Raw genomic sequence first — 12,125 nt, forward strand, 5'->3', positions numbered from 1 at the left:
CACAATATTCCATTAAGCATATAAACCATAGTTTACTTAACTATTCCCTTATTGCACAACAGTTAGAGAGTGCTTGCATTTTTCATTTTGGTAAGTAGTGTGCAATGAAAATGATTGTGCATACAGCGTTTTTCTATATGTTTTCAGTAATTTCCTCAGGATAAATTTCCAGAAGTGAGTCAGAGGCTGTGAACTTTGATTCACATTGCAAAATCCAGAGTATATCTCTTAAAAATCACACTTAAAGAAAAGCCAAAGGTTCCTAACAGAGGGCTGAGGTGGTTGTCCTTGGCAGGTGAAGAGAAAACCACCCATTGACAAGACGGAATGGGATGGCTTCTTTGACGAGAGTGGTCACTTGGCCAAGTCACGAGACTTCATTTGTGTTAACATCCTGGAAAGGGTATGGTCCTCAGCTACCCTTGGCCTCACCCTGGAACTGGGGGACATGGGCAGGCAAGGAGACAAGCATGGCATTGGGAGGGGCCCTTTTGGCAAGCATCTGGAAGGCCCACGACCTCTCACCTCCACCCCTCCCCAGGGTCTGCACCCCTTCGTGAGGACAGAAGCCTGGAAATTCCTCACGGGCTACTACTCATGGCAGAGTTCCCAGGATGAGCGGCTTGTGGTGGACAGCACAAGGAGGTAGAACGTTCCAGATCCTGTCAGGGGAGGGTGGGTGGCGGTGCAGGTGGGAGGGGGTGCCCACCCCAGCCTGGTAGGTTCAGGCTTCTTCCTTCAAATGGACTTCTCTTTCCAAGAGACAAAATCCCCAAGGCTCTGCCGACTTGGGGCCCACATACAGGGGGCATCGGTATCTTCCCCCATCCCCACTCCCGACCCCGCACCCCAGCCCAGCCATGTTTACCAGTCCTCACTCTGCTGACTTGAGCTGGATCCCAGAACCTCCCAGCTGTCCCCCCCACCCAGCTCAGCCCAGCCCAGCCATCCCTAGGCCTGTGCAGCCTTCTTGAGGTGGAGAAGATTCACAGTTAAAGATTTAACTTTAACACAGTATTTAACTGAAGATCCTTCCGTTAAATACACCTGCAAAGACCCTTTTCCCAAATAAGGTCATAGTCACAGGTTCCAGGGGTTAGGGCATGGACTTATCTTTGGGGATCACCATTCAACCCACGACACAACCTAAGCTCGTTCTAATGATGGGCACAAAACACTGCCTAATCCAGTCCTTCTAATTCTGAGGCATAGGTGCTAGTGTTAGCCCCATTCTACAGACAAGGAAACTGAGGCTTAGAGAGGGCTGGTGATATCCCCAAGTCTTGACCCTAGTGGCAGACACCCAGTACTTAAGTTGTGGATCCAGGATTCAGGTGCAGTGGTCAGACTGCAGAGCCAGAGGTTAAACCTGTCACCCCGCTGCACTCTAGGTGGACATCAGATGATGGTTAGGGCTGGCAGAGGCGGGGAGAGGGGGGGCAGTACGGGTAGCAGGGACTGTCTGGGTGAGGGCACTGCTCAGGGTCACCCTGACTGGCCTGGAGGGGAAGGCTACCTCGTTCAGCCTCAGTTCTGTTCTCACAGGAAGAGCTACGAGGCTTTATGCCAGCTGTATGAGAAGATTCAACCCCTTCTGGAAAATCTGCACCGGAACTTCATAGAGACTCGGAATAACATTGGTGATCCAAGGAGGGTGGGCTGTGCTGGGCAGAGGGGAGGGTTGGAGGTCATCCCTGCCCCACCTCAGTCACGTCTGTGCGCTGGTTCCTGGGAGCTGCCTTGACATGTGCCAGGAATTTTGCCAGCTAAACCCTGGTTAGTCTGTCCGCCTGGCTCTACTGGCTGCCCCTAGATGCCCAGCACTGTGTATCCCTGGGTGTATGTTGTTTCTGCTGTTTGTCTACATCTCTTCCCCCCTTGGCCTTGAACTAGGTTGAATTATAGTTGGTGGGGGTGTTGGGACATCCCTGGCAAAGGGTACAGCCTGGTCAAAGATTTGGAGGTGGGAAAAAGCCCAGGCAGCTCAGGTTGTGGTGAGAGGCAAAGCCTGGTGGGTTGATGTACCTTTTTCATGACCCCCTTCCCAGGATGTCCTGGGTCTAAGCCTCTTGGAATGAGGGGAGTAAACTCACCCACGGACCTTCTGCTGGAGGTGGTCTGGTGCCTCACCATCCCTTGCCCCCCACCTAGCATACGACATCCAGAAACTCTATGACAAAGACCCCCTGGGCAATGTCCTTATTGATAAGAAGAGGCTGGAGAAGATCCTGCTCCTGAGTTACGTCTGCAACACCCGGGCAGGTGCGCCAGAGGGCTGGGTCTCCCTTCAGCCCCCTCTTCTCAACCCCTTCCTGGGATAGGGCCTGTCCAAGTCCAGGCTCCGCCCCTCCTCACCAGCTCCCCTCCACCCCAGAGTACCAGCAGGGCTGCCATGAGATGGTGATGCTTTTCCAGCCGATGGTGGGACATGACCATGAGACCTTCTGGCTTTTCCAGTTCTTCCTAAAGAAAACGGTGAGAGCTGAGCCTGGCTTAGGGACCACCCCCATTCCTCAAATGACCCCTTGAGGTTAGGCAGGCACTGGCAGCCCCAGCCATTTCCTCCAGCCCTGAAGCAGCCCTCTGAGTCCCAGAGGAGCTTTCCCCATGGAAAGACAATGCCAACCCCAGTGGGGTGTGTTCTGGTTGGGGGGTGGCAAGCATTGGAACTGAGAAGGGGGATAATGATGCTGTGGGTCCAGCTCTTGTCAAACCTTGAAAGGTCTGGCAAGGCTCAGTGAGGCCCACCTTTCTCCTGGCATTCTCCTCCCCAAACATGGCTCTGCTCCTGCCAATCCTCCACGGCTCCCCACAGCCTCCAGAATAAAATCCAGGAACCGCAGCCAGACATTCAAGGCTCTGTCTTCAGTCTTGTCTCCCACAGTTACCTTCACATGACCTGCACCCCGGTCCCCCAGGGCCCCCACCACACTGTGCAGTGGAGGGCTTTTGAAGGTGCTGCTCCCTGTTACTCCCTTTCTGGAAAGCCTTTCCTCATGAGCTGAGGCTAACCAGGACCCACCCCCATCCCTCTCTCCATCCCTGCAACAATGTGCACACTGCTCTTTCCTTGTCCTGATGGGTCCAGACCCATGGTATGTGCCTGGAGGAATAACTGGTCTCACTGCATTGTGAGCCACTCCTGAGACATCTCCACATGCCCACCATACACACACACACACACACACACACACACACCACAGACACAGACATGATGTGTGTTTGCAAACACACATACGCTGACTCTCAGACTCATACAGAGACACATGCCCGGCCCCGAGCCAGATACGCACAGGGACCCCAGAATTGGGGAGTTGATGAAGCAAGATGGACTCTCCTGATGCTTTCAAGGGGTTCCCTCCCTCCCACCCATCTTTCCCAGGAGCACGGCTGTGTCATCAACATTGGGGTGGGCAAGAACCTCGACATGCTCAACAGCCTGATCAACTTCCTGGACCCCGTGTTTGCTGAGCACTTAAGTGAGTGTGCCCCTCTGCCATCTTACATGTCCTCCAACCAGAGCAGGTGCGGGAGGGGGCCGGGACCCAGTCCAAGGCAGTGGCGCCCAATCATGTGAGAGGGAGCAAGGTCCTTTGGTCTTTTCTTTGGGCCCCAGGGAGAGGGTTCATCTGGATGGGGTTGAAATCTGGACAGTTGAAAATCCACCCCAAACAGTCTCCAAGGGCAGATGGAAAAGCGATAGCCCAGGTTTTTGTATTTCCCAGTGTGTTTATGTGCTCAGTTGTTTGGCCTCATCTGTCTGTCTTTGCTTTATCTCCTGTTCCCCTGACCACGGCCCCCTGGCTGGCACCCTGCTTCTCTCCCCACAGAAGGGAAGGGTGCGGGGGCCGTGCAGTCCCTCTTCCCCTGGTTCTGCCTCTACTCTCAACGTGGCTTCAAGTTCTTCGACGACTTCCGGAGGCTCTGGGAGGTGAGGCGCTCCTCTGGGGCAGAGGATAGACCCTACCCCTAGGGCAGGCGGCAGGGAAGCCCTTTTCCTTGCCTCCCTTTATTGCTGGCTTTGGATGGAGTTCACTGGGATTTATTGGGCCACAGAGCCTGCTTCTGCCCTGTTGGGAGATGACAGAGCATCAGTTGGTCCACCTGTTCATCTAACCCCACCACTGTACCTTCTCAGGGCAGTGCAGGCAGGAGGAGCCTCACAGCCTGTGCAGTGGAAGCCTGGCCTGCGCTCAGCTTCCCTGCCACCCTGCCTGTGCAAGGGGCCTCACTCTGTTCTCACTTTCCCAGCCACCTCTTCCTCAGCCTTCCCCTCCACTTCTTCTGAGCCCTCACTCCTGGAGAAGGAGGGGCCCTCAAGGACAGGTCGCACCTGCAGTTATTTGACTCTAGTCTCTGGGGCATCAGCAGATGAACCTTCCCGGGAACACGCCCACCGCCCGTCACTGCCCTGCCCAGTGGCCGCCACTGCCTGCAGGAGCCGGCCCACCGCTCAGCCTGACATTCAGTGCCTCAGAAATCAACTCCCCCCACCTCACCCCTCCCTCCTGGCCTGCTGGTCTCCATGCTCAAGTCCATGACCACTGCCAGGCCTTTGGTGACACCCATGGATTGTTGACTTTCCATCAACTGTTGCTTTGCCAAAGCTCCACTCAAATGCTACAGAGAGTTACCCAGTCATTCTTGGCATTCTCTCTCTCTCTCTCTCCCTCTCCTGCCTCCTCTCTTGCTCCCTCCCTCCTTCCCTCTCTCATTCTCTCTCCCTCCTCCCTCCCTCTCTCTAGTGAATTTCCTGAAGGCTTTTTCTCCGAGTCCCCCAACAGCAAGCACCATGCCTAGAACCCCAGAGGATGAATGAATGGATGACTGGATGAATGAGCATGTTGGCAGCAAGGCCCAGACATGATGGACGGGGCCACGTGGTTGGGGGTACTGCACCATCCCAAAGGCGTCTGCAGTGTCAGGCCACAGGCCAGGCTGAGGCTCGCCCACCTCTGCAGGTCCTGCTGACGGAGAAGCCCTGCAGGAACTTCCAGGTGCTGGTGGCCTACAGCATGCTGCAGATGGTGCGCAAGCAGATGCTGCAGGAGAGCATGAAAGGCGACGACATCCTCCTGGTGAGAGCATCCTCGGGCCCGGCCCGGCCCCACCGGCTCCTGGAGGCCTCCGACACCCACGCCATCCCTGGTGAAGGCCCCTGGGTCGGGGGCCCTGGACTCCAGTGGCCCCTTTGCCCCTGGGCAGGAATAGTGATGAGACTGACATACCCTGAACTCTGTGCTGCATGCTTTTAGAGACCAGCTTGTTTAAGCCTCATGACAAGCCTGACACAGAAAGGCCATAACGCTCATCATCATCATCACCCCTGTTTAGCAAATGGGGAAACTGAGGCCCTGAACAGTTCTTAAGCTTTAGGCTTGACAGACTGACAGTTAACTCTTTGGCCCTAGGGTCCTCCTGTGACAAAAGCCCTGGAATTTTCCAACAATTCTAAAAAGCAGCTGAAGGCTTTGTCAAAAACATCTTAGAGGGCTTCCCTGGTGGCGCAGTGGTTGAGAGTCCGCCTGCCGATGCAGGGGACACGGGTTTGTGCCCCGGTCCGGGAAGATCCCACATGCCGCGGAGCGGCTGGGCCCGTGAGCCATGGCCGCTGAGCCTGCGCGTCCGGAGCCTGTGCTCTGCAATGGGAGAGGCCACAGCAGTGAGAGGCCCGCGTACTGCAAACAAAACAAAACAAAACAAAACAAACAAACAAAAGAAACATCTTAGAGAGCACCCCAATCATAAAATGAGTCTTCCTAGAAGCCCATGAAACGCTTGGTGGAACCCCAGGACTCCCTAGAGCCCAGAATGAAAACTGCATTTATCATCTTTCCAATAGAGAAAATTCCATTGGTACAATTTCAGGCACTGTTCCAAGCTGGTGGGGGTGGAGATCAGCTGGCCCCAGTGACTGCCGTGAGCAGTGGCCTTGTCCCCTTGAAGCGGCAGGTTGCTGCCTGTGCCCGGGGAGACCTGATTCCGCCCCACCTTCTCCCGGCACAGGCGTGCAACAACCTCATAGACCTTGATGCTGCTGAGCTGGTCTCCGCTGCCTGCACAGTCTACGCGGAGCTCGTCCAAAAGGATGTAAGTTACCCCGATTACTTGTCCTCCTTCCCTTCCTCCTCCAAGAAGCCCTCCCCCGACTCCCAAGCCCAGCCCATGGCAGGCGTATTCAACTTCAGGGACACAGCTTGTGCTAAGTTCTCTGCCACCAACCCACGGGGCTTGCTCTGCATGGACTTCTCATAGGTTTGCCTGTGTAACTCCTGCCTCCCCAAGTAGATAGACTGTGCTTCCCGAGAACACGGCCCTCTTCCCTCGTTTCCTGCGTCCATCCTGGCAGAGCTGGGCACAGGGCGGGGCACCCAGGGGCTCAGGAGAATGTCACTGGCTGAATGAACCGAAGAATGAGAGCGAGAGACCAATGTCTGTCCGCCTCTACCTGCCAGAACCTTCCTCTCTCCCAGGTTCCTCAGCCATTAAAGAATTTCTTTCTCTGAGGATACTCACAAGGGACAGACGCCCTCAACAGACAGAATGAGGTGGTGCTTCAGCCGCGAGGTCAGGATCAAGTCCTATGGGGCGTTTGGGTGAGGGTGTAGGTAATACAGCTGTGACAGCAACAGCCTTCCTGAGTCATGGTTCGTGGTAAGCAGTGTGTTTCCTGTGGGGGGGCGCATAAGAGCAGAGACAGGATTGTTTAACGAGAGGAGAGATTGCGAGGGCTAGAGACAGGGCACACACTGGGAGGAGATTGTGCTGGTCAGCCATCCCTCAGTGGCTGAGGGCTTTCCAAGGCTGCAGTGGTTCTGCACCAGGAAGCAAATGGTTGAGGGTATAACCGACCTTGAGAGCCGGCTGCCTCATGTGGAAGAAATGGACGTGTCTAACAGGCTTGCTCAATCCCTGGTCCGGAGAGGAGGGCCCGACCCCATGGCTCCCCTTACTCCCAATGTACCAGTCACACGTGACATTGTTTTTCCAGAGCCTCCCCAGCAATCTGTGGAGGGTCACACCCCAAATCTCTGGCTAGCAAGCAACTCCCCTCCAGGTTTCAAAGCCCCCTCACAATTGCACCTTCATTTCTCAGCCTGGATGCCGCCTCAAACTAAACTCTCTTTTGCAGCCTTACTCTCTCCAGAGAAGGCCATCTTTTCCCTGACTCGGGCAGTGCAGACTCTCCCTGGAGCAGCGGTGCCTGCCACCCGCTCTCCCCAGACTGTGCCCCAGCCCCGGGCCCCCCGCCCTGCCTGCCCATGCTCTGAGGGGTACCCTGAGGACAGACATGAAGGTTGGCCAGAAGGGGCTGAACCAACAGAGAGACAGGGGGCTGGCCAGGTGTCCCCATTCTCATAGCTGCTTGGCAAGTGTGTATACACGCACACACACACACACACACACACACATGCAGAGCCCTGCCCAGTGGCTACACTTTTTCAGAGGGGGCTGATGGATGCGGGGGAGGGATCTGTTGTTTAGCTGTGGACCTGGCCCTTGGGGGTGAGGCACAACCATCCTTCTCACTCTCCTGCTTCCGTCCTGTCACTCTCAGTGACCATCACTGGAAAGGCACTATGTCCCCAATTAGTGTCTGGTCTCCTTCCCCTCAGGTGACAGTCTCCCATCCCTGGCTGACTCTGAGTCTCTTGGCTGCTGTGTTTCTGCTGGAGGGGGTTACTCAGAAGAATGGGGTCCCATTTCCCCCACCAGGGTCTTTTCTGCATGGCTAAAGAGCCAGCGTTTGCTGGGCAGGAAGGCACATGGGTAAATTCGTATACTGCGCTCCTCCTCAGGTTTCTGTTCCCAAGACAGTTTATTTAAACAAGGGTTCCTGCATGGAATACAGTTCTCTAAGAACAAAATTGTGTTTCCAGTTTACCGAAGAACCAGAATAAAAGACATCTCGATGAGCTGTGGCCTTGGGAGGAGAAGGGTCCATAGAAACCTCGGTGTGCGTTTCCTAATGCTTCTTTAGGCCTGGCGGCTTTAGTTGGCTTATGACTTTTGGTTGGGGCATATACGCAATGCCAAACATCTATTCCAAAACTAAACAATTCAAACACTCGCCTTCTAGGCCAATGGTTTCCAAACCTGATTTTAAAATCATTGGAGCCTCATTGTTACAAAATCTATACCAGGAGCCCAATGGTTGAAGTTTGGGTGGGAAGCGCAGAGCCCTCCTCCCTGGATCCCCCTCAGACCCCTTCTTAAATGTCATCATTTCCTCCAAGGTACCTCCAAGGAAGCTCTGGACTACTGGGAGCATGTTTGAAAACCTCTGTTGCTCTTAAAGATGAACTGGATTAAGTCTTGACACTGAATCGATCCAGGTTCAGATAAATTCCAGGTGACATAGTGATGGAAATAAAGATCTCAGAGGAGTCGAACATCTCTCAGCTCATCTGCTGTGCTCCCAGCTGGTGGACTGTAGATTAGGATCTTCCCACACTGCCATGTGTATCACGGAGTCAGCACAGACTTCTCCCCTCTTAGTTGATAACTGTTTTTTTTTTTTTTTTGCGGTACACGGGCCTCTCACTGTTGTGGCCTCTCCCGTTGCGGAGCACAGGCTCCGGACGTGCAGGCTCAGCGGCCATGGCTCACGGGCCCAGCCGCTCCATGGCATGTGGGATCTTCCCGGACTGGGGCACGAACCCATGTCCCCTGCATCGACAGGCGGACTCTTAACCACTGCGCCACCAGGGAAGCCCAGTTGATCACTTTTATCACCCAGTGTTATTTTTCTCTAGTAAGGTCCAGTCCTGAGATAGAACTATGGGAAGCATTCAAATCCTAGAGACTAAGTTCCCTTCAGTGTAGAGACTGTGCTGGTCTAAATAATTTGTTAATTCAGTAGACATTTACGTAGTCCTTACTGTGAGCTGCCCACTGTCCAGGCACAGAGAATTCCACAATGGGGGAAAGAGGGACACAATCCCTGCTTCCATGACACTTATAGTTGAGTGGGAACCAGGTAATCACCTTAAAGAATGTATAATTGCACATTCCTTTTGTGCTCTGAAGGAAAGGAACATGGTTCTAGGAGAGAAGATAGAAATTAGTGGTGGTGGTGGTGATGTCAGTGACAATGGTGGGGAGTCAAGCATGATGGTTGTGAGGATGATGGTGGACGGGAGGAGTTGTGATGTTGCTAATGATGGTGGTGAATGATTGTGGTCATGATGTCAATGAGGGCAATAGTGGCAATGTCAATGACAGTGGTGGTGGTGGTGGTGAAGGTGATATCAACGGTGGTGTAGTGTTGGTGGCAGAGGTGACAATATCAGATTTGGTGATGATGGTGGGGATGTTGATGATAACGGTGGTTGTTAGTGATGTTATTGGTGTCAGTGGTGGGGGGGTTGCTGGTAGAGGTGCGATGTCACTGACGATGGTGGAGGTGGTGGTAGTGGTGATTCCATTCCAGCAGTGGTGGGGAGAAAGATGTCAGTGGTGGTGACAGTAGTGCTGGTTTTCATTCAGCTAACAAAACCTGCCTACAGTGGCCATCTCTGTATTGATATTGGTGATGGGGTTGGTGGTGACGGCACTCATGGTGGAGATGAAAACAGGGATAAATTCATTCTGGAAAGACTAGTGTCTACACACTTCCAATGAGCAAGACCTAAACATAATATTTTTAAATGAGCCATTGTGGTCATGAGCATAGAGATAAAGTAAATGGAAGCGCCCAGGCCCTATCCAAGCTTTCCAAAACTTGGTCCTCAGCCTGATATGAAAGTTTAGATTGGCTATATCTATTCTATGACCTCATCCCATCTCTCCTCCTTTCACTCTTGTTCCAAGCCTCTTCCCTGGAGGTCATTCATTTCTCTTCTCTGGCTACCCTGAATGACCCCAAGACAACTCTTTGTTCCTGGAGCCAGGATAATGGCTCTCTATCTACCTACAGCTTCACAGAGGTGGCATGTATAAAGACCCAAGTTCTCTGGGCCCCAGAGTCTGTGTTTCTGACTCAGAGAGGGATAAAGGAAATGGGCTCTGCACCCACCCTCCAGCTGGCCAGCAGAGCCCAATCCTGGGCTGAAGCCCCTGACCTCTGTCCAGTGAGGGGGAAGGGCTACACCTACTGCAGGGGGAAGGATATAACTAGTGGGACATAGTGAGAGGGGCCTCCACTGCCCAGGACTCAACCCCATTGCTGTGATCAGACTTGAGTTTGGAATACTGGCCTCTCAAGGGGACAAGGGAGGAAGAAAGAGAATGAGTAGGAATTGAAGGAATAAAAAAGAGAAGTTCTAGAAAATTGGGGGAGGTAGTGAAATAGAAGGGAATGTGAGGTTTCTTTCTCAACTAACTAAAGGTCATCTTAGTGACCATCAACAGAGACATCAGTGTTGGCTGAACACAGCAAAGTGACAAATGGTACTTGTGTGCTGATCCTCAAGGCTGATGCTTTTCATGGATGTGCTTCCCAGGCCACTGCCCCATTCCAACCACAACACACACACACACACACACACACACACACACTCTACACACCCACACTGCAGCCTTGCGGGTATCACTGGTGGTTTTGTTTTTCAATCTGATTGACATGTAACTATGTCGGAAACATCTTTTTTGTCTGCCCTTCAGAGAAAGGATGTTCAAGTCCATTTAGACCAAAGGAACTCTCTAGTCCTTCTCCCTTACTGCACTTGCCACCCTCCCCTCCACACGCACACATACACACTTCAATCCATCACCAAGTCCTGCCAATTCTACTCCTACATAGATCAGTTGCTCAATTCTGTCACTACTGGGGAGGGAATGTGGCTTGACCGTGCCCTCTGACCCTTTTTCCTCTGGGTGGACTCCGACCAGGGCCTGCAAGTCCAGAGCTCATTAGTGCTGGGGCCTGAGCTGCCTCCTTAGTGCCGTTGCCAGCTCATAGTCGGGAGGGGCTGCTCCAGCACTTGTGCTCCTGTTCCGGTCACCACCAACCCCAATGGGAAGCCTCAGGCCCCAGAATGTGGAGCTGCAGCCCCCATCCCAAAGGGCAAAGCAGCCAGTCTTCCCTAATCCCACCCTCCCACTAACCCCTTAGGGGCCTGAAACCCCAGGGGGAGGGAACTGTGACAAGGGGAAATGGGCTGGAGCTCCAGGAAGTCAGGAAGGAGGGTGCAATAATCATAGCTGCACTTGCTGAGCAATTCCTAGGTCCCAGGCCCTGTGCTAAACACGTCACAGGCTTCCTCTCCCATAATCCTCAAATTCAGAAGACAGATGCCATCATCACCCTCATCATCACGGCAAAGTTAGAATGCGAACGCTGACAGCGAACACCAGAGCCCCCACTGTTGGCACCCCAGCCTTGGTCCTGGGGCAGCTCCCCATGTTCATGTCTTCGCCTGCCCACAGCCTTACTCAGGGTCTGCCTTCTCCCCCAAGGTACACACCCAAGTCTCCTGTCTGGTCCTCCTCAAGGCAGACCCCCATCTCACAGGCCACCCTTCCCCTGGCAACTGAGGACCCACAGGTGGGCCAAGACATTCCGGGGCTGCACTACCTGGGGGGGACGCGCAGGGGCTCAGTCCCACTTCCCTTATCCTGCCCTGTGCAGGATATGCCTGTTATGACCCCAGAAAGTTTGGGGAAGGCCAAAGTACAGCCGTGTTTACTACAGCTTGTTTGAAACAACATTCCGACTGCTCTGGACTTTCCTTCTCCAAGATGGGGGCTGGGCTGGGGCGCTGGGGTTGCAAGGACATCAATGCGCAGGGCTTGAGGGTAAGGAGCCAAGAGGGGCTGCCGGCCTCTCTGCCAGGCGTGGAAATGGCGACAGCAAAGCCTGGGAGTCTGCAATGACCCGCTGGGGGAGTCTGGGAGAGGAGGGGTGGAGCAGAGCTGCACAGGAGCAGCCCCCTCCCCTTCCTGGCCCCTGCAGACTCCTCTCTGGATCAGCCACAGGTAGGGAGATGCCACTGGGCAAGACCAAGGTGGAGACGGGGGAATTTCCAGCCACTGCCAAGTGCTATCCTGCCACGCGTGAGCCATCAGTCACGTGGCCCAGGGGAGAAGGATTTATTTCTGAGGCCTCCAGCAAAAGCGCTAGCATCCAAATTGTCCTGCCAGATCCTGGGGCTAGGTGAGCCTTTAGTGAGGGAAAGACCAGC

General features: G+C 53.9%; 1 protein-coding gene across 1 annotated transcript; it reads left to right on the plus strand.

Annotated features, from left to right (window-relative positions):
- Positions 1-277: 277 nt before the first annotated feature.
- Positions 278-6,255, plus strand: TBC1D21 (TBC1 domain family member 21; the record flags this gene model as incomplete). Its single annotated transcript, XM_081228244.1, is given in 9 exon segments — positions 278-646; positions 650-675; positions 1,546-1,640; positions 2,152-2,262; positions 2,375-2,475; positions 3,383-3,479; positions 3,831-3,931; positions 4,962-5,078; positions 6,007-6,255. Coding segments are annotated over 9 exon segments (1,266 nt in total), but the record flags the coding sequence as incomplete, so codon positions are not given.
- Between the last annotated feature and the right edge of the window lie 5,870 nt (positions 6,256-12,125).

Source organism: Mesoplodon bidens, assembly GCF_964165515.1.
Source record: "Mesoplodon bidens genome assembly, chromosome: 3".
NCBI classification, from domain to species: domain Eukaryota; kingdom Metazoa; phylum Chordata; class Mammalia; order Artiodactyla; family Ziphiidae; genus Mesoplodon; species Mesoplodon bidens.